This window comes from Zootoca vivipara, chromosome 12, assembly GCF_963506605.1.
Source record: "Zootoca vivipara chromosome 12, rZooViv1.1, whole genome shotgun sequence".
Classification (NCBI taxonomy): Eukaryota; Metazoa; Chordata; class Lepidosauria; order Squamata; family Lacertidae; genus Zootoca; species Zootoca vivipara.
In genome coordinates this window covers 52,034,246-52,058,150 of record NC_083287.1, presented here as the reverse complement: position 1 = coordinate 52,058,150, position 23,905 = coordinate 52,034,246, and the positions used below count along the sequence as shown (strand labels likewise).

At 44.9% G+C, this 23,905-nt stretch overlaps 1 protein-coding gene across 2 annotated transcripts in view; it reads right to left on the bottom strand.

The window, feature by feature from the left end:
- Positions 1-11,727: 11,727 nt before the first annotated feature.
- Positions 11,728-23,905, bottom strand: part of AQP1 (aquaporin 1 (Colton blood group)) — a 75,821-nt gene continuing 63,643 nt past the window's right edge. For both annotated transcript variants that reach the window (XM_035130067.2, XM_035130066.2), the window contains 3 exons: positions 16,985-17,149; positions 14,852-14,932; positions 11,728-13,201 (listed from right to left, as the gene is read on the bottom strand). In XM_035130067.2, the coding sequence (XP_034985958.1) occupies positions 13,028-13,201; positions 14,852-14,932; positions 16,985-17,149 (420 nt within the window). In that variant the 3' untranslated portion in view covers positions 11,728-13,027. The remainder of the gene's footprint in view (positions 13,202-14,851; positions 14,933-16,984; positions 17,150-23,905) is intronic.

Here is a 23,905-nt window from a genome sequence, read left to right as displayed (position 1 = left end):
CTTCAGAGCCGCCTGCCTGGCTATTGTCGACTCCACTTCCTATTTATGCAACTGGCTCCACCTCCCAGCAGTGTAAATTGACTAACTGAGGCTGGATGTGAACCTCCAAAGAATACACTGAGAGGCATGCCAGGCTATACAACTGGTAAATTCCCTGGGGTCCAAAGCACCACACACGATCCTGCAAAGGGCACCCACAGTGTAAAGTGTGAGTACTCATTACGTGGACTGCCTAGGTTATTGAATGGACCTCGGAGCAAGGTCTCTGACCTTAGTTCAGAAGGCCAGCTTCTGCCCACAATCACATAGCCATCTCTCTATCCTGATAAGCAAGGGGGCATTATCAGAGTTCAAGGGCACCATGCCAGTGAGGGGAGGGTTCTGAAGGCCAGATACAGAGATGTGAAGGGCCACATTGCGATCCTGGGCCAGAGGTTTTCCACTCGTGGTCCAAAGGTAGGATAGAATTGCTGCAATTGTTACGAGGCACAAGGAGGAGGTGTTTCACAGTTCCGGGAAGAGTCTGAAATGCAATTTGCAGGTAGGTTCTCTCCCGCCTGCTTGTTCGCCTGCTGAAAAATGCAGAGGAAGAAGATAGACTTGGACAGCTGAGAGAAACACGGTCAGCTCCATTTCAGGCAACAGAAGCACCCCAGCTCCTAGGAGGTGTTTTCCCATGTGAGACATGGCCTGATGGATGAAGGCAAAATATTATTTATCAGCGTTTAGCCTCTACCTTACAATGGCATCTCCCTCCTTCAATGAGACAAATACTGCAAAGTTCTCCATTTGGGGGGTTGGGGTGGCAGGAATCACCCAAGTGCAATACATTTTTCACAACAAGAGGATCCTTACGAACAAATTTGAGGTTCTCATTGTGTAGCAATGCCCTCCGATCAGTGTAATAACGACACGTGACACCGAATTTAAAGGTTAATTGGGTGGTTTAGGCCACAACTTTATTAAATATGCATGTTGAGCGGAATTGGCTTAGGCATTGGAACCTATCGGACTAAATCCGACTCCAACCCGTGTGTTGAAGTCCGTGAGAAGTTAACCACCAGTAAGGAACCCGGCGATGCAGATCAACCGGAACTCCTTCTGTGGCCACCGTACGGGGCGTGCCTTACGGCCCTGGCGACTCCAGGCTCTGGCCCAAGCCTCGCCCCCGGAATCCTTTAACGGAATTACTTCTCCAAATTTGGGCAGGTGATGATGCAATCTGCCCCTCCTCCATCTTATTGTTATGCAAATTTCCAACGCCTAACCGCCTAACCTAAGTTGTGACGACATGCTACGAGGTAGGCGAAAAACCCATCATGGCTAGCCCAGTATGGGAAAAGTCCTACCCGGTCCACTGACTAACCAGGCAACCGACCAGGTCCACAGCAGCGCCCCCTATTCTCTTTTTAAGGGGCGGGTGGGTGGGTGCTTCCGTTCGCTCCGGCGAAGTGGGAGAAAGAGGGCGATCTCCGGCCGCGCGGTGGGGTTTAAACGCCGCGGCCCCGCCCCCTTCATCCCTATTGGTCGAGGGCGTGGGTGACGCAGGCGGGAACTTCCATTGCGTAGGGGCTGACACTGCAGCCCCCACGCAATGGGCTCGTCGGGCTGCCCACAACTCCACCTCCGGCAAAGGCACGGAAGTGGTTTTTTGCTAATCTTAAATAGCGCAAAGATTTTGCACGGTTGATCTTTCTATTTAAATGCTTTGAAAACTATGGATGGCATCCAACTAGGTTTTGCTCAGAGAAGAACCAGTGTAATGGGCTAGGGTTTCCATTTCCAGGGGTCTACTTTGAGTAAAACTTAGTTGAGCACCCCCCAACATTTCCTAGTGAGCAACGTAGATATCAAAGAGCAGGGAAGAATCTCAGAACAACAACAACCCTCTCTCTTTGGATACTGGCATCTAGAAAGGTGTGTGGGCATAATATGGGCACTCTTGAACTTCTGTTCCGTTGAGTCTTTGTAATGTCAAGTGACCAAGTCAAATTCTTCATCCGTTTGGTTTTCTCTTCTTGTGTCTGAGGTGATTTTTTTTTTCCAAAGAGGGAAAATAAGTTCTCTTTACAGATTAGGAACCAACCCCACAGACCGCCTCTCGAAACAGATGCCAAAGAAAGATTTCAAAAATGGCAGGTGTTGGCAACAATTCCTGCTTGGAAGGGGGAAAAGGGAGCCAAAGGGATTGTTTTTGTCTTGTTTTGTTTCGAAGGCACCAAGATCTCCCTAGGAAGTGTTGAGCTTTCTCTATTTCAGAGGGAAGTCAAGGCTGCTTTGTTATTCACACACTTAGGCCTCAAAAGGGAGCTTTTGTGAGGTTTTGGGGGTTGGGGTTTTTGTTTTGTTTTTTAAGAAGTTTCTTTCCCAAAGAATTCTCTTCCACAAAGTAACTGTACTGATTTCAGTTTGGGTAAGTCCCAGAGAAATTAGGCCACAGTCTGGCAGCCTGCCCATGGCTTGGCACACTCTGCCATCTGCTCTCCAAGGTTCGGTATGAGAAGCAAATATTTGGTTGCTGGGGCTTCCTTTTACCCTGTACCTCGTTAACGTTTGTGTGCATTAACTTTAGAATAACACACTGGCATGGAATCATAGAATCATAGAATCATAGAGTTGGAAGAGACCACAAGGGCCATCCAGTCCAACCCCCTGCCAAGCAAGAAACACCTTCAAAGCATTCCTGACATATGTCTGTCAAGCCTCTGCCTAAAGACCTCCAAAGAAGGAGACTCCACCACACTCCTTGGTAGCGAATTCCACTGCCGAACAGCTCTTACTGTCAGGAAGTTCTTCCTAATGTTTAGGTGGAATCTTCTTTCTTGTAGCTTGAATCCATTGCTCCGTGTCCGCTTCTCTGGAGCAGCAGAAAACAACCTTTCACCCTCCTCTATATGACATCCTTTTATATATTTGAACATGGCTATCATATCATGTCGGTCAAATTGCTACAGTTCGTAATGCAACAGGGACTGCGCTGTGAAAGGAACAACAACAAAATGGGACAGAAGCAGTAGCATTATAATTTGTTTGTTGATTATGAAAACATTGATATACCACTGTATCGTAAAAATAAAATAAAAATCACACTGGTGTACAGCAATATTAAAACGTAAAGCCAAGCAATGATATCATACAAAGTTAAAAACAAAAAAGATATTAAAAGCAAACATCAATAGGCCATGTTGGGGGGTGCACTCATAGGGCTGGCAGAATGGGAAAGTTTTCAGCAGGCATTTAAAAGTTGGCACAGAAGGCACCCGTTGAATCTCTAGTGGCAGAGAGTTCCACAGGACTGGGCCAATGACGCTAAAGGAGCCATTTCTCGTTGTTGTCTAGCAAGCCTCCCCAACCTGGGGAATGACCAAAGACACTCCTGCAGATGATCTCAGAGGCTGAGCTGAGGTATAAGGGTTCAGGTGGTCCCTGAGGCACGCTGGACCTAAGTTGTTTGGTTTGTTAATTAATACAATTAATACCTTGAGCCTGGCTCAATAGTAAATGGCCAGCCGGTTCAGCTGTTTTAACAAAGGGGTCCCACGTTCTCAACCCAAAGCAACCTGGCTGCAGAATTCTGTGCCAGATGGACTTTGCAAACTAGACCCCAAGGGTAGCCCCACAAATAGTGCATTACAGTAATCTAGTACTACAGTAATGAAGTATTCCTCACATCTGAATGCACCCGAAAACATCATCAGTCAGCCTGAGAGGGAAGTTTTAAAGGAAACAAACCCCCAACTTCCCCCGATACTCCATTTGAGCCAGGCAGGAACTCTGCCTCTTTTCTCCCTGTTCGCCGGAGCAAACGATTCACCCGCCCACCCGCCCTTTAGGCTTGGCAGACGCTGCTATGGACTTCAGTTGGTTGCCTGGTTAGTCAGGGGGCTGGTAGGACTTCTCCCATTTGGGCTAGCCAAGATGGGTTTTTCGCCTACCTCATAGCAATTCGTCACAACTTTGGTTTGGCGGTTAGGCGTTGGAAAGTTGCATAACAATAAGATGAAGGAGCTGGAGGAGACTCTTAAGAGTCCCATGGACTGCAAGAAGATCAAACCTATCCATTCTGAAGGAAATCAGCCCTGAGTGCTCACTGGAAGGACAGATCCTGAAGCTGAGGCTCCAATCCTTTGGCCACCTCATGAGAAGAGAAGAATCCTTGGAAAAGACCCTGATGTTGGGAAAGATGGAGGGCACAAGGAGAAGGGGATGACAGAGGACGAGATGGTTGGACAGTGTTCTTGAAGCTACGGACATGAGTTTGACCAAACTGCGGGAGGCAGTGGAAGACAGGAGTGCCTGGCTTGCTCTGGTCCTTGGGGTCACAAAGAGTCGGACACGACTAAACGACTAAACAACAACAAAGATGAAGGAGGGGCAGGTTACATCATCAACTGCCCAAAATTGGAGAAGTAATTCCGTTAAAGGTTTCCGGAGGCGGGGCTTGGTCCTGAGCCTGGAGACGCCAGGGCCGTAGGGCACGCCCCTTCGGTGGCCACAGGAGGAGTTCCGGTAGGTGTACATCACTGGACTACTTACTGGTGGTTAACTTCTCACGGACTCCAACACATGGGTTGGAGTCGGATATAGTCTGATAGGTTCCAACGCCTAAGCCAATACCGCTCAACATCCGTAATCAATAAAGTTGTGGCCTTAACCACCCAATTAAAACTTATTTTATTGTGTCTTGTGTCGTTATTACACTGGGAAGGAGGGACATTGCCACACAAACAAACCCCCAACTTCCCCCGATACTCCGTTTGAGCCAAATTTTCACTGCCGCCTCAGTCCTTCATTCTACACCCTGTATGTGGCCAAAACATGCATTTTCGGCAGACAGCAGTCAGTGTTCTGCAGCAGTCAGTTCTAAGCAGAGAGCTGCAAACACTTCCCAGAAAAAGACTTGAAAAACTTCACACCTCTGCCAAGCATGTTTTCCTCCATTTTCCCTGTGCCTGGGGGAGCTTTTTGTCTTCCAAATGGCAAAGTGAGTGAATCAATCCCACAATCCTCCTTGTTCCATCTGCATGCATTATAGAAGCTGGTCAGCAACTATGAAAAGGCCTATGCATATATATATTTCAAGTTAGCAACAAATACCCTGTTTCTCATATTTTAAGACATACCCATAAAATAAGCCATAGCAGGATTTTTAAGCATTCAAGGAATATAAGCCATACCCCGAAAATAAGACATAGTGATAAGTGCAGCGGCAATGCCGGCCGCGGCAGGAGGAGGAGGAGGAGGAGGAGGGAAAAAATAAGACACCCCCTGAAAATAAGCCATAGTGTGTTTTTTTGTGGAAAAATAAATATAAGACGGTGTCTTATTTTTGGAGAAACACGGTAGGAATGGAGCAAGAATTCTCTTTGGTCTCTGTGTTAATGTGAACTTTATATGCTTCACGACGCATATGCTTCACGACGCATATATGTGAATTTAAAAGATATGATGCTTTGGGTTGCGCCTGACCTCTAGTGGGTGTTACACCAGCCTACCCTCCATCTCTGTTGAATGTGAAACGGGACAGGATGCAAAATATTATGATTTGAAGGGTTTTGAGGGGAGGGGCAGAGTTTTGTTGATTATAGTTAATAATTGTCAAAAGGTTAGAAAAATAAAAAGGGAAAAGAAAGGAAATGGGAGAGAATGAATCGATGACAAGGACATGCGGGAAACGGAAGAGAACAAAAATAGACAGATCTTTCTATCCCTGCTGAGAACTTGTTTTTCAAGGTTTCATAGCTGCCAGGTTTTCCCTTTTCTCGCGAGGAAGCCTATTCAGCATAAGGGAAAATCCCTTTTAAAAAGGGATAACTTGGCAGCTATGCAAGGTTTTTAAGATCCTGTCTGTGCACTGCCTTCATTTTAAAGTACAGCGGTACCTCGGTTTTCGAGAGCCTCTCTAGTCGAACGTTTCGGAACTCGAACGCCAAAAACCGGGAAGTAAACGCCTTGGTTTTTCGAACACACCTCAGAAGAGTTCAACAGGAAACTCAGCTTCCATTTTGAGTTTTCCGTATTGAGGTTTCCATTTTGAGGCTTCCGTTTCCAGTTTTTGAATGTTTCGGAACTCGAGTGGACTTCCAGAATGGATTGCGTTCGAAAACCGAGGTACCACTGTAGCCCTAATTAAACATATAGAATCATGGAATCATAGAGTTGGAAGAGACCACAAGGGCCATCCAGTCCAACCCCCTGCCAAGCAGGAAACACCATCAAAGCATTCCTGACATATGCCTGTCAAGCCTTTGCTTAAAGACCTCCAAAGAAGGAGACTCCACCACACTCCTTGGTAGCAAATTCCACTGCCGAACAGCTCTTACTGTCAGGAAGTTCTTCCTAATGTTTAGGTGGAATCTTCTTTCTTGTAGCTTGAATCCATTGCTCCGTGTCCGCTTCTCTGGAGCAGCAGAAAACAACCTTTCTCCCTCCTCTATATGACATCCCTTTATATATTTGAACATGGCTATCATATCACCCCTTAACCTTCTCTTCTCCAGGCTAAACATACCCAGCTCCCTAAGCCGTTCCTCATAAGGCATCATTTCCAGGCCTTTGACCATTTTTGGTTGCCCTCTTCTGGACACGTTCCAGCTTGTCAGTATCCTTCTTGAACTGTGATGCCCAGAACTGGACACAGTACTCCAGGTGAGGTCTGACCAGAACAGAATACAGTGGTACTGCCTACATGATCTCCTTCTCCCCATTTGTTGCTGACCTACCCTAGGGCAATCCATGGCCCCTGACTCGGTTCGGGGCACAGGTTGGCCTGGGCCCAGAGTGATCCAGCCTGAATCAGGGCCCAACCAGTGGCATGCGTCTTCCCAGTCATGCTGCCACACAAGTCATGTGACCTGTGCGAGACCACGGAGTCCCAAAGAGACTCTTTTTTTTCCAGGGCAAGCATGGTGCCCCAAAACACACATATTGGGGCACCTTGTGAGATCACAGCTTTGAAGAATGAGCTTTTACAAGGCTAGATCTAGCCGTGAAATTCCACGAGATCACAATGCCCACTATGGCCACCATGCTCTCGCGCAATAAAAAACAAGATGACCTGGTTTTCCCAGGACACTTGCGGGGTATGGAGGTCACTGTCCCTTTGCCATTGTTAGGTCCCATCTGCCCTATAAACTGGAAGCACTGTGATGGCTCAAGCCCAAATCAGCTAGGATTCTTTATCCCAAATTCTGCTCTAACATCGGCACGTATTGTGGCGCTGCGGCCTGTCACAAAATCCATCAGTTGCTTGGAGTTCCACAATATGCCTCTGTAGCTTGCCAGAGATGTGTCTGTGTACGTTCCCCATGGAGGGCCAGTTTGGAGATCACTGCACATCCCAGGATTTCAAAAGAGCGAGCTGAAATTGGAACTGTGCTGGCCTTTCCCTTCACATGTTTATAGAATGGAAATTTATCAGCAATACGTTTTTCATTTTTTTATAATAATTTTTATTAGTGTTTTCAGAAAAATAACAATACATAAGGAAAAGGGGGGAAAAGGCACATAAAGTAAAAAATAAAAACAAAAACATATCTAGTAACAATTCTCATATCATCTCACATGATTTAATGGGACCTCCTCGGGCTTCCCTCCCTGTGGTTCTTTAACACATTTATAGTTAGCAAATTCTAAATCCTTTTCATCACCTTACCTAACCTTATTTTCTAACTTTTATATCACATATTCCTAAATTCCACAGTTTATTTACAACTTAATTTCTGATCTAATATGTTACTTTAGCATATTTTTTAAAATACAGTTTGAAATCTTTCCATTCTTCTTCCATCGCTTCCTCTCCCTGGTTGCAGATTCTTCCAGTCATCTCAGCCAGTTCCATAAACTCCATCATCTTCATCTGCCAGTCGTCAATCGTTGGTAATGTTTGTAGTTTCTAGTTCTTAGCAATCAAAAGTCTCGCTGCCGTCGTAGCATACATAAAAAAAGATACATTTTTCCTTGGAATCTCCTTCCCTACAATGCCCACTAGAAATGCTTCTGGTTTCTTAACAAATGTGTTTTTCAACACTTTCTTGAGTTCATTATAAATCTTATTCCAGAAGTCATTCACTAGTGGACATGTCCACCACATGTGGTAAAATGAGCCTACTTCTTTCTTAGCAATACGTTTTTCAGACACCATTTCCTGCTTTTCCTCTATTCTGGCTGGCAACCGTGTTTATTCGTTGCAATCGCGGAAAGCACAGCTCTGTTTTGTCTTCGCTAGAAATGATATCAGAAAAAAGAGGGATAGCAGGTCAAACCGGTACCAAATTTGCAAGACAATCTTCCCAAGAATATAAGGAACTGCTTTATATAGTACTGTCAGACTAGCTACTAGCTTCCTCAGCTACATAAGCAGGAACTCTCCAAGGTCTTAGCCAGCCAGAGGCGCTGTCCCAAAGGCCTTCAATATACCATTCCTTTTTGCAGTATCAAGCAAGTTGGGGGAAAAACATTTTTTTTTCATCTCCCAGCTGGGAGCAATGCATTACTCACAGATTGCATTCGTCTTGGTGGGTCATGAATAGGGATCTGTCTATTTTGGTTCCCCTCCTTTGCACCTTTATCCTCATCTTAAATTCAGTTTTTCACCTTTCCACATCTGTTGGTGCATTTTTTTTTGTAAGGGGCTCCCCACTTGCGGAATGCTTTTCCCAACCATAGGACAAAAATGTTTTTGTCATTTTTGTGTGTGTGTGTTCTTATTTTGTTATTTTTCCCTTCGTGGATCCCTGCCTTGTCGTGGCGAAGGAGCTTGGATAACTCCAAGACGCTGTGAGCTATGTTGTGCAGGGCCACCCAAGACGGAAAGGTCATAGCCAAGAGTTTAGTCTAAATGTGATCCACCTGGAGAAGGAACTGGCAAAGCACTCCAGTATTTTGCCAAGAAAACTCTGTGGACATAAAAAGGGAGAAGCTTTGAGAAGAAAGTGAGAGTTTCCAAGGCATGCTCTGGTTCATGGGGTCACGGAGAGTCGAACACAACTAAGATGACTAAACAACAAAAATTTGTAATTTTATCCTGTGAACTGCCCTGGGATCTTTGGATGAAGGATTTGATGATGATGATGATGATGATGATGATGATGATACTAATTGTCTACTCTGACTGGAAGTGGATCTCCAAGGTCTCTGGAAGAGGACTTGTCATATTTGCCAACTGATCATTTTAGCTGGAGTTATCAGGGGCTGAAAACTGGGACCTTCTGCATGCATTGCATGTGTCCTGCCAATGCACCCCACAGAATCGTAGAACTAGGGCAGGCATAGGCAACCTTCGGCCCTCCAGATGTTTTGGCCTACAACTCCCATGATCTTTAGCTAACAGGACCAGTGGTCAGGGATGATGGGAATTGTAGTCCAAAACACCTGGAGAGCCGAAGGTTGCCTATGCCTGAACTAGGGTCATCTAGTGCAACCCCCTGCAATGCAGAAATCTCAGTTCAGGCATCCATGACAGATGGTCGTCCAACCTCTGCTTCAAAACCTCCAAGGAGGTCTACAACATCCCGAGGGAGTCCAATCCAACAGCTCTTACTGTCAGAAAGTTCTTCTTGATATTTAGTCAGAATCTCCTTTTTTTGTAACTTGAATCCATTGGTTCGAGTCCTACCCTCCAGAGCACGAGAAAATACGCCTGCTCTATCTTCCATGAGTTTCTCCCTAAACCTCCTACTGCACAGCGCACTTCGATTCTTCATGTGTTTAATGAATTCTTAATTTGGTTCCGTTCTGATGAGACCCACACCGGAATTTATATGCAGATCTTGGAGAACCAAACCAAAGGCCATTCCCCCCCCCCTTTTTTTCTTTTCAGTGTCACAATTGTCTTTGTTTCCGCACTTCCTGGTTTTATCTGAGTCCAACACACAAGGCTGCCAGAGGACAAAGAGAAAAATAAGCCCCTTTCCCCAAAACAGCAGTGTTATGAAAGATGATGTTTAATTTTAACAAAAGAACCGGTAGGCAGCTGTTGCGTATCAGGAAGACAATGGAAACTTCCTGCCTAGTGGGATTCATTAATGTTGTTATTTTTCAGGGCATGCAGGGCTATTATTAGCGCTGTCAAGCCACCATAAAGCTGTTGGAGGGACTTGCGCCATCTTACCTACAAAATCAAGCGCAGGAGGAACCAATTCTGCTGCGTTTCCAGCAAAAGCCACCTGCGCACAGCTCTGATTGGCTAGCCTCTGTGACATCATAGAGCCATTCCCCCCACTCCCCTGAGTAAGTTGTCTTTATATATATATATATATTTTAAAAACCTCTTTGAAAGAGTTGTAGCTGTGCAACAAACTTTACTTAGAATCATAGAATCGTAGAGTTGGAAGAGACCACAAGGGCCATCCAGTCCAACCCCCTGCCAAGCAGGAAACACCATCAAAGCATTCCTGACAGTTGGCTGTCAAGCCTCTGCTTAAAGACCTCCAAAGAAGGAGACTCCACCACACTCCTTGGCAGCAAATTCCACTGACGAACAGCTCTTACTGTCAGGAAGCTCTTCCTAATGTTTAGGTGGAACCTTCTTTCTTGAAGTTTAATCCATTGCTCCGTGTCCACTTCTCTGGAGCAGCAGAAAACAACCTTTCTCCCTCTTCTATATGACATCCTTTTATATATTTGAACATGGCTATTATATCACCCCTTAACCTTCTCTTCTCCAGGCTAAACATACCCAGCTCCCTAAGCCATTCCTCATAAGGCATGGTTTCCAGGTCTTTGACCATTTTGGTTGCCCTCTTCTAGACACGTTCCAGCTTGTCAGTATCCTTCTTGAACTGTGGTGCCCAGAACTGGACACAGTACTCCAGGTGAGGTCTGACCAGAGCAGAATACAGTGGTACTATCACTTCCCTTGATCTAGATGCTATACTCCTACTGATGCATCCCAGATCAGGGCCCCCAGAGAAACAATTAGAACATGACTTTTCAATGGTGCCCCCCTGTGTGTGGAATGCTGTCCCTAGGGAATCATCTATTTTCCCCTCCAATATCCCTAATCTGGGATAGGATTGCATTTTTCGTTGCTGGTGGGATGTCAGCATGGGGGAGAAGGAAGGTTTGCCAGCTTGCTCACAGGTCCTTATAATAACAGTGGAAACAGTTGGTTCTTTTGGGTATTAACCGCTTTCGATTTTAACCTGAGGATTGTCATTTGTCCAGTTTTAATTTTAATTTATTTGCATTAATTTTGGGATGCATTTTAATCAATTGACTGCTTGTTTTTATGCATATTGTATTATTTATATGATGTTAGCCACTCTGAGCCCGGCTCCGGCCGGGGAGGGCAGGGTACAAATAAAAATTTATTATTATTATTATTGTTAAATAAACTTGCAAATCTAATGTGTTCAAGCTAATGCACAACATCGTTGCTATAAAATCCATCCACAAAATTTTGATACTTTATGTTAAGTATCCCTCAAAGCAAACCTTTGAACAATAAAAGAATTTGGAAGTTTTTTCCTGATTTGAAATTCATGAAAAATTGTGAAAATATTTGATTTATTATTTAGACGTGTATTCTCTTTTCTTTATGCTGGCCTCCCCCAACCTGGCACCATTCTGATGTTTTGGACTACAAATCCCATCATCCCCTGCCATGTTGATCGGAGCTGATGACTGTTGCCATCCCAAAGCAGGTTGGCCGGGGGGGGGGGGGTTGGGGAGAGCTGCTTTATAATATGGGTATGTACAGATACAGTTTACATACATGCAAAACTATAAGGTGTAAACATTTATTGGGAGTCGGTAGCGTTTTTACATGCGACAGAATTAATGTTGCGCCGTGAAGAGGAATGCGTGTTAACAGACATGAATAAACCTGGGCTGACATTAATTACATACAATAATGTTTACCGGCACAACCCACCGGGCCATTATCCTGCACAAGCTTCATTGGGAACAGAGGGGAGCTTTGAAAAACCAATTGTGTTAACACCCCACTAATTTCAATGGTGCTTGACTTGGAGAATTTCCTGGTAGCTGGTATGCTAACCTTTGATCTCCAGGGCAATCGGTGGGCCACGGGCCAGTTCATGACATAAGTTATACCTGGCCCCTGCCAACTTTTCGTCAAGGTGTGGCTTTGAAAATAAATAAATTGCCAACAGATGTCTACAAAGGGAAAGAGAAGTCCTTTCGAGTTGTAAGAAATAAGAGATACTCCATACTTTAGCGTTACGCCTCCCTTTTGGATTTTGTATGCAGCAACATGCATATAATATATAAATGCATATTATTTGTAAGTAAGAGTATGCACCTAAGTAATACCGGGGCTTTTTTCCAGCTGGAACTCACCAGAAATCAGTTCCGGCATCTCTCACGTGGATGCCGTTGCCTTTATAAGAAAACAAAGGAGGTGTTCATGGTGAGTTCCAGCACCTCTTTTTTTCTGGAAAAATAGCTCACTGAGTAACACCAACTTCCTTCTGAAGCCTGTTCCTAAATGGGTCTGCATGTGATTTTTTCAAAACGACAAACCACTTCTGGCGTCTCAGGCCCTTTCTAGAGATCGGCACTATCTGCAGCATATCGAAATTGGCCCTCCGTGTTCAACATCTTCTCACCAGGCACTTCCATAGACCTCCCCCCCCCCATTTCTAAAATTTGGCAGGTGAAATCTCTTCAGATATCCCTTTCTGACTGCCTGTAGGCTGTTCATGTGGGCTTCATTGCAATATGCCCATCAAACTGCAGGAGAAGCCAGTCCCTTTGGATTAAGAGATATAAACTTGGGCTTCTAGTATCTTTACTGCAAATATTCTCCCTAGTGTTTTCACACATATATAGTACAAAATATAGTCATCTCTCCCCCCCCCCATTTTGTTTTGTCTCACTGTGCAGCCACAGATCTAAAAATCTGGAAAGAATAGGCACGAAATAAGAGAGGGAAAAACTCTAATGGCTTATAAAAATTTTGGGAAGAATTGCTTGTTGCTTTACAAAGAGTCTATAATACTGATAAAAATCTTCAGAGATTGGGTTTTGTGTGTCTTCTTTTTCTTCCTGTCTCGGCTCGCCTCTATTTTGGTTTCATCTCCACCCTGGAGTCATCGGCGTCGAGATCGTATTCCTCCACCTGGCCACTGGTCCAGACCTTCATGCGATCGGTTACGTCGCTGCTCCTAGGAGCCAGGATGAAGTCGTAGATGAGGGCGGCGCTGGCCCCTCCAATCAGCGGGCCAACCCAGAAAATCTGAAATGCAAGGTCAACGGAAGACGCATTTGACAGAGCTGTTCACAGAGAAATGTCGCCATTTCGCAACCAGTTCTTTCAGAGGCTTAAGCGATTATCACACTTCCACCCCTTCCCAGTTCATCATTTCCTGGCAGCGAAGAGAGGTCCTCAAACTGCCTCCACCCAAGAGAAGGTTTTTAGAGAAGAAGATGAATAGTGCTGTAGTCAATAGGTGGTGGAATGTGAGCGGGAACTAAAGTGATTTAGAACTGGTTGTATGCAGGTGATTAGTTCTGGGTGACACCAGCAGGGAACCAGGCAGAGGGCCTTCTCGGTAGTGGCGCCCGCCCTGTGGAACGCCCTCTCATCAGATGTCAAAGAGGAAAACAGCTACCAGATTTTTAGAAGACATCTGAAGGCAGCCCTGTTTAGGGAGGCTTTAAATGTTTAATAGATTATTTTATTTTATTTTTCTGTTGGAAGCCACCCAGAGTGGCTGGGGAAACCCAGCCAGATGGGCAGGGTATAAATAATAACAATTTATTATTATTATTATTATTATTATTATTATTATTATTATTATTATTATTATTTCTTACCTTTCTAATTATAGAATGGCTTAGGCTTGCAATCCTATAGAGTACCTACCTGGGAGCAAGTCCCATTGAACTCAATGAAGCTTACTTTGGAGTAGACACATAAGACCTTGCACCTTCAGCTTATTAAAAGAAGCTAAGAAGATCTGACTAGTTTTAGTTTTGCCCATAGCTAGGTAACAGCACACTGCTAAGTGATTTGTTTCCCTTTTTAATCCAGTCTCTGTGTTTTTTGTTTTGTTTTGTTTTTGTAATATTGCAAACAAACAAACAAACAAACAGGTGTGTCTAGTCCAACCCTCCTCAAATGCAGAAATCACAGATAAATAATCCCTGAGAGATGGCCTTCTAACCTCTCTTTTAAACCACAACAAAGCCTTCCAAGGCTGTCCATTTTACTGTCTAACAGCCGGCAAGTTCTTAGAATCATAGAATCGTAGAGTTGGAAGAGACCACAAGGGCCATCCAGTCCAACCCCCTGCCGAGCAGGAAACACCATCAAAGCATTCTTGACATATGGCTGTCAAGCCTCTGCTTAAAGATCTCCAAAGATGGAGACTCCACCACACTCCTTGGCAGCAAATTCCACTGCCGAACAGCTCTTACTGTCAGGAAGTTCTTCCTAATGTTTAGGTGGAATCTTCTTTCTTGTAGTTTGAATCCATTACTCCATGTCCGCTTCTCTGGAGCAGCAGAAAACAACCTTTCTCCCTCCTCTATATGACATCCTTTTATATATTTGAACATGGCTATCATATCACCCCTTAACCTTCTCTTCTCCCTAATGTTTAGTCAGAATCTCCTTGTAATTTCAACCCACTGGTTCTGGTCACGCCCTCTGGAGAAGCAGAGAGCGAGTCTGCTCCACCTTCAGTGCGAAAGCCCTTCGGATAATTGAAGGTGGCTATCATATCTCCTATATGGGCAAGGCCTGCAACTCACGAGCAGCAGGAGGAAATTGTAACTGACAGCCGTAGCAGAACTCTCCTCTGCTTCCAGCACATACCACAAGTAGCATATACGGTACCTCTGCAAACGGGCATCCGTTTCAGTGTTAAGACCTGAAACTTACCCAGTGATTGGTGAAGTTAGTGGTAATCAAAGCGGACCCGAAAGATCTTGCAGGGTTGATTCCACAACCAGTATAGTCGATCTAAGGTGAGTAAAGAGAGAGCGACAATCACAAGGAGGCAGGTTTTCTATCAGGTATCGGCAGTCTGCTGAGGGACCCTGTTCATCTCCCAAACGCAAGCGGGTAGCTAATTCATATCCAGTTGCATATTCAAGCTCCTCTTATGTGTTTATGTTTGTCAGGACTCGGATATGGATCAGGAAGAGGTGAGCATCACAGTGTTCTTCAGACCAACAGTCTAACCCGGGTATGAGGCACCTACTATGCCATTTTATAACTAAACCCAGAGCAGAAGAGTTGTGTGTAGGTGGCAGCACCCATGAGCAAAAGGCCATTCTGGGGAGAGAGAAACTTGGATCACCACCTCCATCCTTACCTTCCAAGTCCCGGACTGCAGAATCCGGGACCGGCAGCCGTGTGACACCGGAAGTTGTGTCGACGTAACTTCCGGTGTCGCTTTGCCCTTCTATGGGCACCAAAAATGGCCGCCGCTGGCTTCGAAAGTCGCTTGTACACATGTCAGGAAGTGCATTGACGCAACTTCCGGTGTCGCTCCGCCCAACTATGGGCACAAAAAATGGCCGCCACCGACACCGGAAGTCGCATCTATGCACTTCCGGACATGCGTAGATGCGAATTTTGAAGCCGGCGGCGGCCATTTTTGGTGCCCATAGAAGGGCAAATCGGAAAGAAAAAAATGGCAGCCGGCAGGAGAAAATAACGGAGAAAAACGGGAGACGAAGTGATACGGGGGCCACCAGGAAAGGGTAAGTAAAATCGGTGCTTTCCCGGAGAAAACGGGGTACTTGGCAGCTATGCCTCCATCCCCGCTGATCCTGGTTCTGTATTCTTTACGGCATCCTTTTTTGAATACAACTCAAGATGAACCTGTGTCCTGCTTTGCAGAGGACCTCTCATTTGTTAAGTATAATTGTTTAACTGCACGCTGAAGTGGGAAACAACTCTCTATAACTCTGTATTTTGTACTGCTAAATAAACAGCATGGAAACTCCCACTGTAGCTAAACAAAGGAATTTCAGAGAGTCTAACAGGTAAATGATGAACTGTTGATGTATCTCTGCTACTCTCTCACATGGTGTTTAACTTAGATCACACGCGAGGGATATTCAGTTGCAAATCTCCATCATGTTGTGTGAGTTAGTCCTGGTTCTCTCTCAAGCCACCAAAGAGGATGGTTTGCTAAATATCTCCTTTCAGGAGGAAACAGGCTTGAATGCAGGCTGTGTGGAGAGACCTAGGTTTGTTTTCGGCTCTGTTAGAAGTAACTGAAGTAATCTATCCAAAGCACCTGGCAACAGACTAAGCTGGCACAAAAGTCCCTGGCAACTTCCCCTATAGCAAGATGCAGTTCATTTCTAATTAATTTCTAAAATCGTGTCTACGTGTGTCAGGAGTATGGGCAGGAGTCAGACTCTGGGGCCTGTAGTGCTTTGCAGGACTGGGGCATGCCTCAGCTTGTGCTGGAGAAGCAAGGCGTGGCCACACAGGTGAAGTCCTCAGCTTGTGCTGGAGAGGCAAGGAGTAGTCACCCAGGTGAGGCCACTTGAGATCTCACTGCACCTGGTGGCAGGAGCTGGGAGGGATAAAAGCCCAGCATTTCCCTTCAGCTCTTTGCCACAGCAACGCTATCCCTGCCTGGTTGCATCTGGCCTCCTGCTCCTTGGACCCTTGACTTGCTGCCGCCTTGCTTCTTGTTCCTGGATCCTCCGCCTTGCTCCTTGCTCCTTGGACCCTTGCTTCGCCTTCACCTTGCTTCGTGCCCCGTGGACCTTCGCCTCTGCCTTGCTCCTCGACCCTGCTTCTTCACCACCATCTTGCCTCTGGTCCTGACGCCCGCCGACCGGACCGTGACAACGTGCACAACTTAGCATATGCAGGCTTTATGCAAACGAGCAGCTTCTTCTCCCTTTGTGTGTGTGTGTGTGTGTGTGTGTGTGTGTGTGTGTGTGTTTGACGCATTTGCTTGTCCTCAGCAGTTCACAAGTGGATGCCCTAATGTGCTTTGCAGTCCCGGAGACTGCAAAGCGTTTCCTGATCCAGGTTTATACTCACCGCAAGAAGATGCCCCAGGGCCACTGAGAGGCCAATGGCCAAGGGTGCCGATCCAGAGACGTCGGTCCTCCTCCTATCTGTCGTGGCAAGCACACAGAGCACCAGTTGCAAGGTAGCAATGATCTCGATGCCGAGGCCTTGTCCTGGATTGATTCCAGCTGACAGCTGTGAGAGGGCAAGGCCAAGAGAAGGAGAAGTTATTTCTTACAAGCTGAAGGAGGCAATATTCTACCTGCGAATCCTGTATCTGAGACGGAGAATTTCACACAAACAACAGTTCAGTATTAGGGTCTCCTTCATTTTGCCACTTATTATTATTATTCAGGTATCCTATTTTTAAAAGACATCTGAAGGCAGCCCTGTTTAGGGAAGTTTTTAATACTTAATGCTGTATTGTTTTAATACTCAATTGGGAGCCGCCCAGAGTGGCGGGGGAGACTCAGCCAGATGGGCGGGGTACAAATAATAAATTATTATAAATTATTATTATGTCTCAGAACCCAGAACTCTCCTGTGTGAGCAGGGCCAGTCCAAAGTTTAGGAGAAATTAAATAGATCTTATGGACAATGGATATTATAGGAGAACCTGAAACAAACAAACAAAATGTTTCTGTGCAGGCTGTTTCTGTGCTACCATTTCCAAATTGTCTGTTCTTGCCTGAAGAATCTATCAGCCACCCAGCCATGGCTGTTTGTGTAGGAAATGCAAGGATATGCAAACAGAACTGGGCAGATAAACAGTGGACAGACTAAATTTAAAATGATGTAATTTAAAACTTGCAGCACATCATTGCGCCCTTGTTTTAATGACAGTCGCTAGAAATGTTAGCATACTTCTGAACCGAGGACCATAGCTGTCAAGTCTCCCGTATTCCCCAGGAAACCCCCTGTTTTTCCAGCCGTTTCCCACTGGCAGCCCAGATTTTTAAAAACCCCATAAATCCCCCGGATTCTTACCGGCTGAGGGAGGCTCCTTCCGCGCATGTCTGGAGTCTCTGGACATGCGCAGAAGCGATTTCTGGCGCTGCGGCCATTTTGGAAATGGGCAGAGCATGCGTAGAAGCAACTTCCGGTGCCACTCTGCCCAGTTCCAAAATGGCCACAGCGTGACTTTCAGTGCCACGCCACGCCGATCCCGGATTTTTCAATCTGGGAGTTGGCACCTATACTGAGGGCTGCATTTAGAAATCTGAAGAAGGACAGAATCTGAAGGACAGGCTGAGTTCGAAACTCAAGAAAGCATTCATCGCAACTCCCTACTTAGGTTTCTCACTCCCTCACTCTGTAGACCAGACCAACAATTGGGGATGGGAAAATCTGTTTTGGCTTCTATTGGTTTCTCATTTTCCCTCTCTTAATTTCAGTTTTCCACAATAGTTTGCTTTAAAGAGAGAGAGAAAACCCTCATGAAAATTCATCAGTATTTTACGGTGAATTTTTCCTACCATGCACTTTTTTGCGTGAGATACATTTTGTTTTGTTTTTGCAATACAACCCCCCCCCCCAATGCAATGCAATTTATGTACGCTATTTTCACATACAGGTGCACACTTCACCTCAGCGTATGCACTTTTGTAAACCTTACTTGGCTGGAGGAGCACATTGCAAAATTCAGAGAAGCATTTTACTTTGTGTGCTGCTTCCAGAACTGTGAATTAGGTAGGGTCACATTTAGATGAAAACCGAAACAATTTCCCCATCTCTGCTTGCAACAAGTGATGTGGATTGGCATGAGCCTACAGTTTGCACTGTCAAAAGAGGAAAGGTAACAGGTTCACAGTCCCCGTTACTGAGAACAGCATCCTGATCAAAACAGAATTGGGTGATACAACATAGAAGCATGAACCCAGCCAACCAGATATGAATTACTGCTGTTGTGGCTTGCACCAACATGTCCAAGTGGAACCTTTTCCTAGGAGATGTGTTAATTGGAACTAGACGTCTGCTCTCTGATGTAAAAGGTCATCTGTATCTGAGAGGATAAAAGTCAGCAGCAAACATCTAGCCTTCATTTTTCTACATCCCCATATTGGAAAATAATATATATGATAAGAATAATATAGGAGAAAACTGGGTATTGAAACTTGCTTAATCTAAATCATATATCGCAGTTTACAGCGGCCTTTTAAAGTACGCTTCACGCAGAGCATACGCAGTCAGAAGTTGACCTGACTAAGAAAAACACCACCAAGAGTGTAGGGAATTATCTCTCTTAAATGAAACCCCTTACTAGCTGCACACTTGTAAAAGCATACAGAAGAAAATACAAAATGTTGGGTTTCTTTAACTGAAAAACAAACTAACTCTAAAGAGACTTTAAAGTAAAGATAAATGCTTTCTCTCTTAGCAATGTTATCTACCCACTTTCCAAACCTCCCACATAACTCCCATTAAACTACCCAAGAATTAACAGCAAACTTGCTTTATAACAGGCATCCCCAAACTTCGGCCCTCCAGATGTTTTGGACTACAATTCCCATCTTCCCCGACCACTGGTCCTGTTAGCTAGGGATCATGGGAGTTGTAGGCCAAAACATCTGGAGGGCCAAAGTTTGGGGATGCCTGCTTTATAACTAAGCAACTCTCATACTAAGATTCAACTGGGAATCTCTTAAACTGAGAACAACTGAGAGAGTGATCTACTTAGAGATGAATCAAACTGAAAGATCTAACTAAGAGATACAGAAGGCTTTCTGGCAGAGCCTTATATACAAGAAGCAGAGCCCACGCCTGTGAGCAATTAACAGAAACACCGGCACCTGTTTCTCTTAAACAGACAGTATTTACATTAGACCGGCTCTAAAGTAACTTGACTATTCAAAAAATCCAACACCCCAAAGGGAGGGAATGCTTTAAATGTTCTGGATACACTAAAGCTATTTCTTGGGAATTTTCAGACTATGCAAACTTACAGTATATCGAATGCACTTTTCTAGATAAATGAGCCCCCACTTTGTTAGTATGTTAGTGTCAATTTTTCCAAGCATCTGAGGATTAAACACCCTGCTTCTGGTACTCCTCGATTAACTTCGGGAATGATCTCAAACACAACAAAATGACTTTGGAAAACGCGATGTGGCAAAGCCTGAAAATGCACAGCTGTGAATATGTGCTTCACTTCGAGAAGTGAGAACGGCAGATGTTCACTGTGTTACGAAGCAATTCTACATATGCGGATTCTTGAAAACAGCAGCAGCCCTGTTCTCATGCACCCAGCGTGAAAAAAATAACATTGTGTGAATCTGAGAAGCTGTATAAGAGCTTCCTAGGAGATTCACATGAGACATTGTAAAGTTATTATCACAGAGGAGCTCTTGCACCTGCCATTTGGGAAACCACCTGTTTCATCCCCTCTTTCTTCTCCAAATCTTCATGGCACAGCAAAGGCCACCACCAGTTACACAATAAGACAATAAGAAGTGGGAAACAGCTCAAGATATTATTAAAACAAGCTGATAGCACAGGCCATCGCTACATCCAGGATTTTTTACAAAGCCATACATTACAACAACATGTTGAACTCATCTTGTGTCCAGTCCAAGATAGGAAAAGCACAGGAAATCGTGCTCAGAAAAACTTGAAAGTCATCTGTTCTCCAAAATTTGAAGTGCAATTTCCTGGAGATAAGTTTTTGCTGTGGCTTCAGAGAAGACTTTAATGCATGGCTTTTGGGTAGAATGCTTTGCCTTTCAACATTTGCTAGTTTTTGGATTCACTCATATCTTGAGCCATCATTGTCTCCCACTGCCTCGCTAACAATATCCATACACGCGCTTAGTGGAGCCAACACATTTGGGGTGAAATAGCCGCCATTTGCACTCTGCACACAGAAAGCTAGCCTGTCAGGGAAAATGCTAAGGCAGAATCTCTCTCCTGAACATCTAGTTTTTGTTTGTTTTAATATGGAAAAGCACCCCGAGACGTCATCCTCTAATATGGTATAGAACAGACCCAGGTTTACCACGTCATAGAAAACTAGGTCATAAAGTCCTGGACAGAGGATATTATCTCCCAATGAAAACTTCAAGATCGCACCCTTTATTTGTCCATCTGTCTGTCTCCCAAAACAACTTACAAAAACAGTCTAAACATTAAAGTCAATTAGAACGGACAAAATCAATAAACACCTAAAACCCAATTTATACGGGTTCTACAGATCCTGCAGCCTGGTGCCCTTCAAATTAAGGACAAAAGGCCTGGATAAAAGGGAAAGCTTTTAACCTGGCACGTAAATATAGTTGAGGATGGTGCCAGGTGGGCCTCTCTGGGGAGAGCATTACACAAGTGGGGAGCCACCACAGAAAAGGCCCTTTCTCATGTTGCCACTCTCAGGACCTGCCATGGAAGGGGCACATGGAGAAGAGCCTCAGTTGATCATCTCAGGGTCCCGTTCAATTCACGTGGAGTGAGGTGGTCCTGGAGATATTGGGGTCTTGAGCCACCTAAGGCTTTATAGGTCAAATCCAGCAGTCTGAATTCCGCTTGGAAACTAACCTGACCTTTGTGGTATGGTTGCATAAACAAGCTCTGGCGCATGTTGCTCCCGTGCCAGGAGACCCATTCCCAGAATTTTAAGGAAGCGTGAGAGTAATGAAGAGAGAATGTTTCATATCCATTGCTATCTTGCTTACATAAAAAGAAAGAAACAGGAAATTGAAGTGGATCAAGGTAAACCAGCCTACATTCTTTCCCAGTAGCTAGATATCCTCTGCCTCTGTTAGATTATCATTGTTGTTTTTACAAAGGGTAGCAAATGGGGTGGGGAACCTTGTTGAACACGGCACGAAAAATGATGCTATTTGTTTGTTATGCAAGAGGATACCATAGTGTGCAAAGCACGATCCCTCGTGGTCAAAACAGCCTTTCATTAGGTAACAGGATTTCTGCCATTAAATTCGTTTTTGTATAAACTGGGATTGGCTGGTTCATCACATGCACACAACTGATGGAGAAAACTCCATAAAAGTCTGCATCAAGAAGCTATAACAGAAAGCCCACCCTGGCGATGATTTGAATTCCGTGCAAAATATGGCCACGATGCATTAAAAACTTTGAGTGTACCCATAAAACTTCAGTAAACCAGAATGCAAAAGGTCGCAAAGAGGGAAATGTTTGGACAGGGTTATTAAAAGTCTATAAAACTGAGCTCTAGCAAATGTTAAAATCCCCCTCCACTTGCAAAGCTAGCACGCCATGGAGAAGCCTCTTCTTCTTCCTTTGATGGGTTGCATGTGCAGGAAGGATTTAAGGAGGGACAAGGCTGGCAATTGATGCTTTTGAATGATGGTGCTGGAGGAGACTCTTGAGAGTCCCATGGACTGCAAGAAGATCAAACCGATCCATTCTGAAGGAAATCAGCCCTGAGTGCTCACTGGAAGGACAGATCGTGAAGCTGAGGCTCCAATACTTTGGCCACCTCATGAGAAGAGATGATTCCTTGGAAAAGAACCTGATGTTGGGAAAGATGGAGGGCACAAGGAGAAGGGGATGACAGAGGACGAGATGGTTGGACAGTGTTCTTGAAGCTACCAACATGAGTTTGACCAAACTGCGGGAGGCAGTGGAAGACAGGAGTGCCTGGCGTGCTCTGGTCCATGGGGTCATGAAGAGTCGGACATGACTAAGCAACTAAACAACAACAAAAGCATGGAAGGACATCAGTATTTCAACAACTGGCGTTCCTAGCTGGATTCCCCAGTAGAGCCCAGTTTATGCAGCAGCTAAAAAAGCCAATGCAATTCTGGGCTGCATCAATAGGAGTATAGCATCTACAATACATCAAGGGAAGTAATAGTACCACTGTATTCTACTCTGGTCAGACCTCACCTGGAGTACTGTGTCCAGTTCTGGGCACCACAGTTCAAGAAGGATACTGACAAGCTGGACCGTGTCCAGAAGAGGGCAACCAAAATGGTCAAAGGCCTGGAAACAATGCCTTATGAGGAACGACTTAGGGAGCTGGGTATGTTTAGCCTGGAGAAGAGAAGGTTAAGGGTGATATGATAGCCATGTTCAAATATATAAAAGGATGTCATATAGAGGAGGGAGAAAGGTTGTTTTCTGCTGCTCCAGAGAAGTGTACAAGGAGCAATGGATTCAAACTAAGAAGATTCCACCTAAACATTAGGAAGAACTTCCTGGCAGTAAGAGCTGTTCGGCGGTGGAATTTGCTACCAAGGATTTGCTACCTTCTTTGGAGGTCTTTAAGCAGAGGCTTGACAGCCAACTGTCAGGAATGCTTTGATGGTGTTTCCTGCTTGGCAGGGGGTTGGACTGGATGGCCCTTGTGGTCTCTTCCAACTCTATGATTCTGTGATTCATGCAATCAGCAAGAGCAGGAGGTAGAGCTTTCTATCCAAGTTTGTATCACTTCTGGAATGGGTGGGACATGTTCGCATATAGCAACTAGCATGCCAGGGGTGGGGTTTCTTCAGGGAGGTGGGGACAAGCAAGCAGCTCCACAATTTCAGCCTAAGGTGGTCCAATCCTTGTCAGAGAGAGAGCATGACACATTCCTCAGCCAACCTCAACTAACAACAAACCTACAGATCCCAAAAAACTCCACAGCACCATGACAAGAAACCAGGAATCATTTTTTTGTGTGTTAGTTGCACCGGGGGGGGGGCACAGATTGTAAAGAGAAGAATTATGGTCCCCTTTAGCTTCAAGGTATATAAAAAGAAGAGTATGAGCCCAGCAGACAGACAGTAACTATCTGTATTTCTTTGGGTCTCTCATTCATGGTAGCCAGTGCAGAACCATTTCGTTTGCTGAGTTGTCTCATTTAGAAGATGCCATTGTCTCATCCCTGTGGGAATGCTTTTCATGGAGGGAGGTGAAAGACAGCTGGGAATAAATCAGAAAGGCTTCGGGCATGGCAAACTAAAGGGTGTGAGCCAGTAGGTTTAGCGAGAGAGTTTT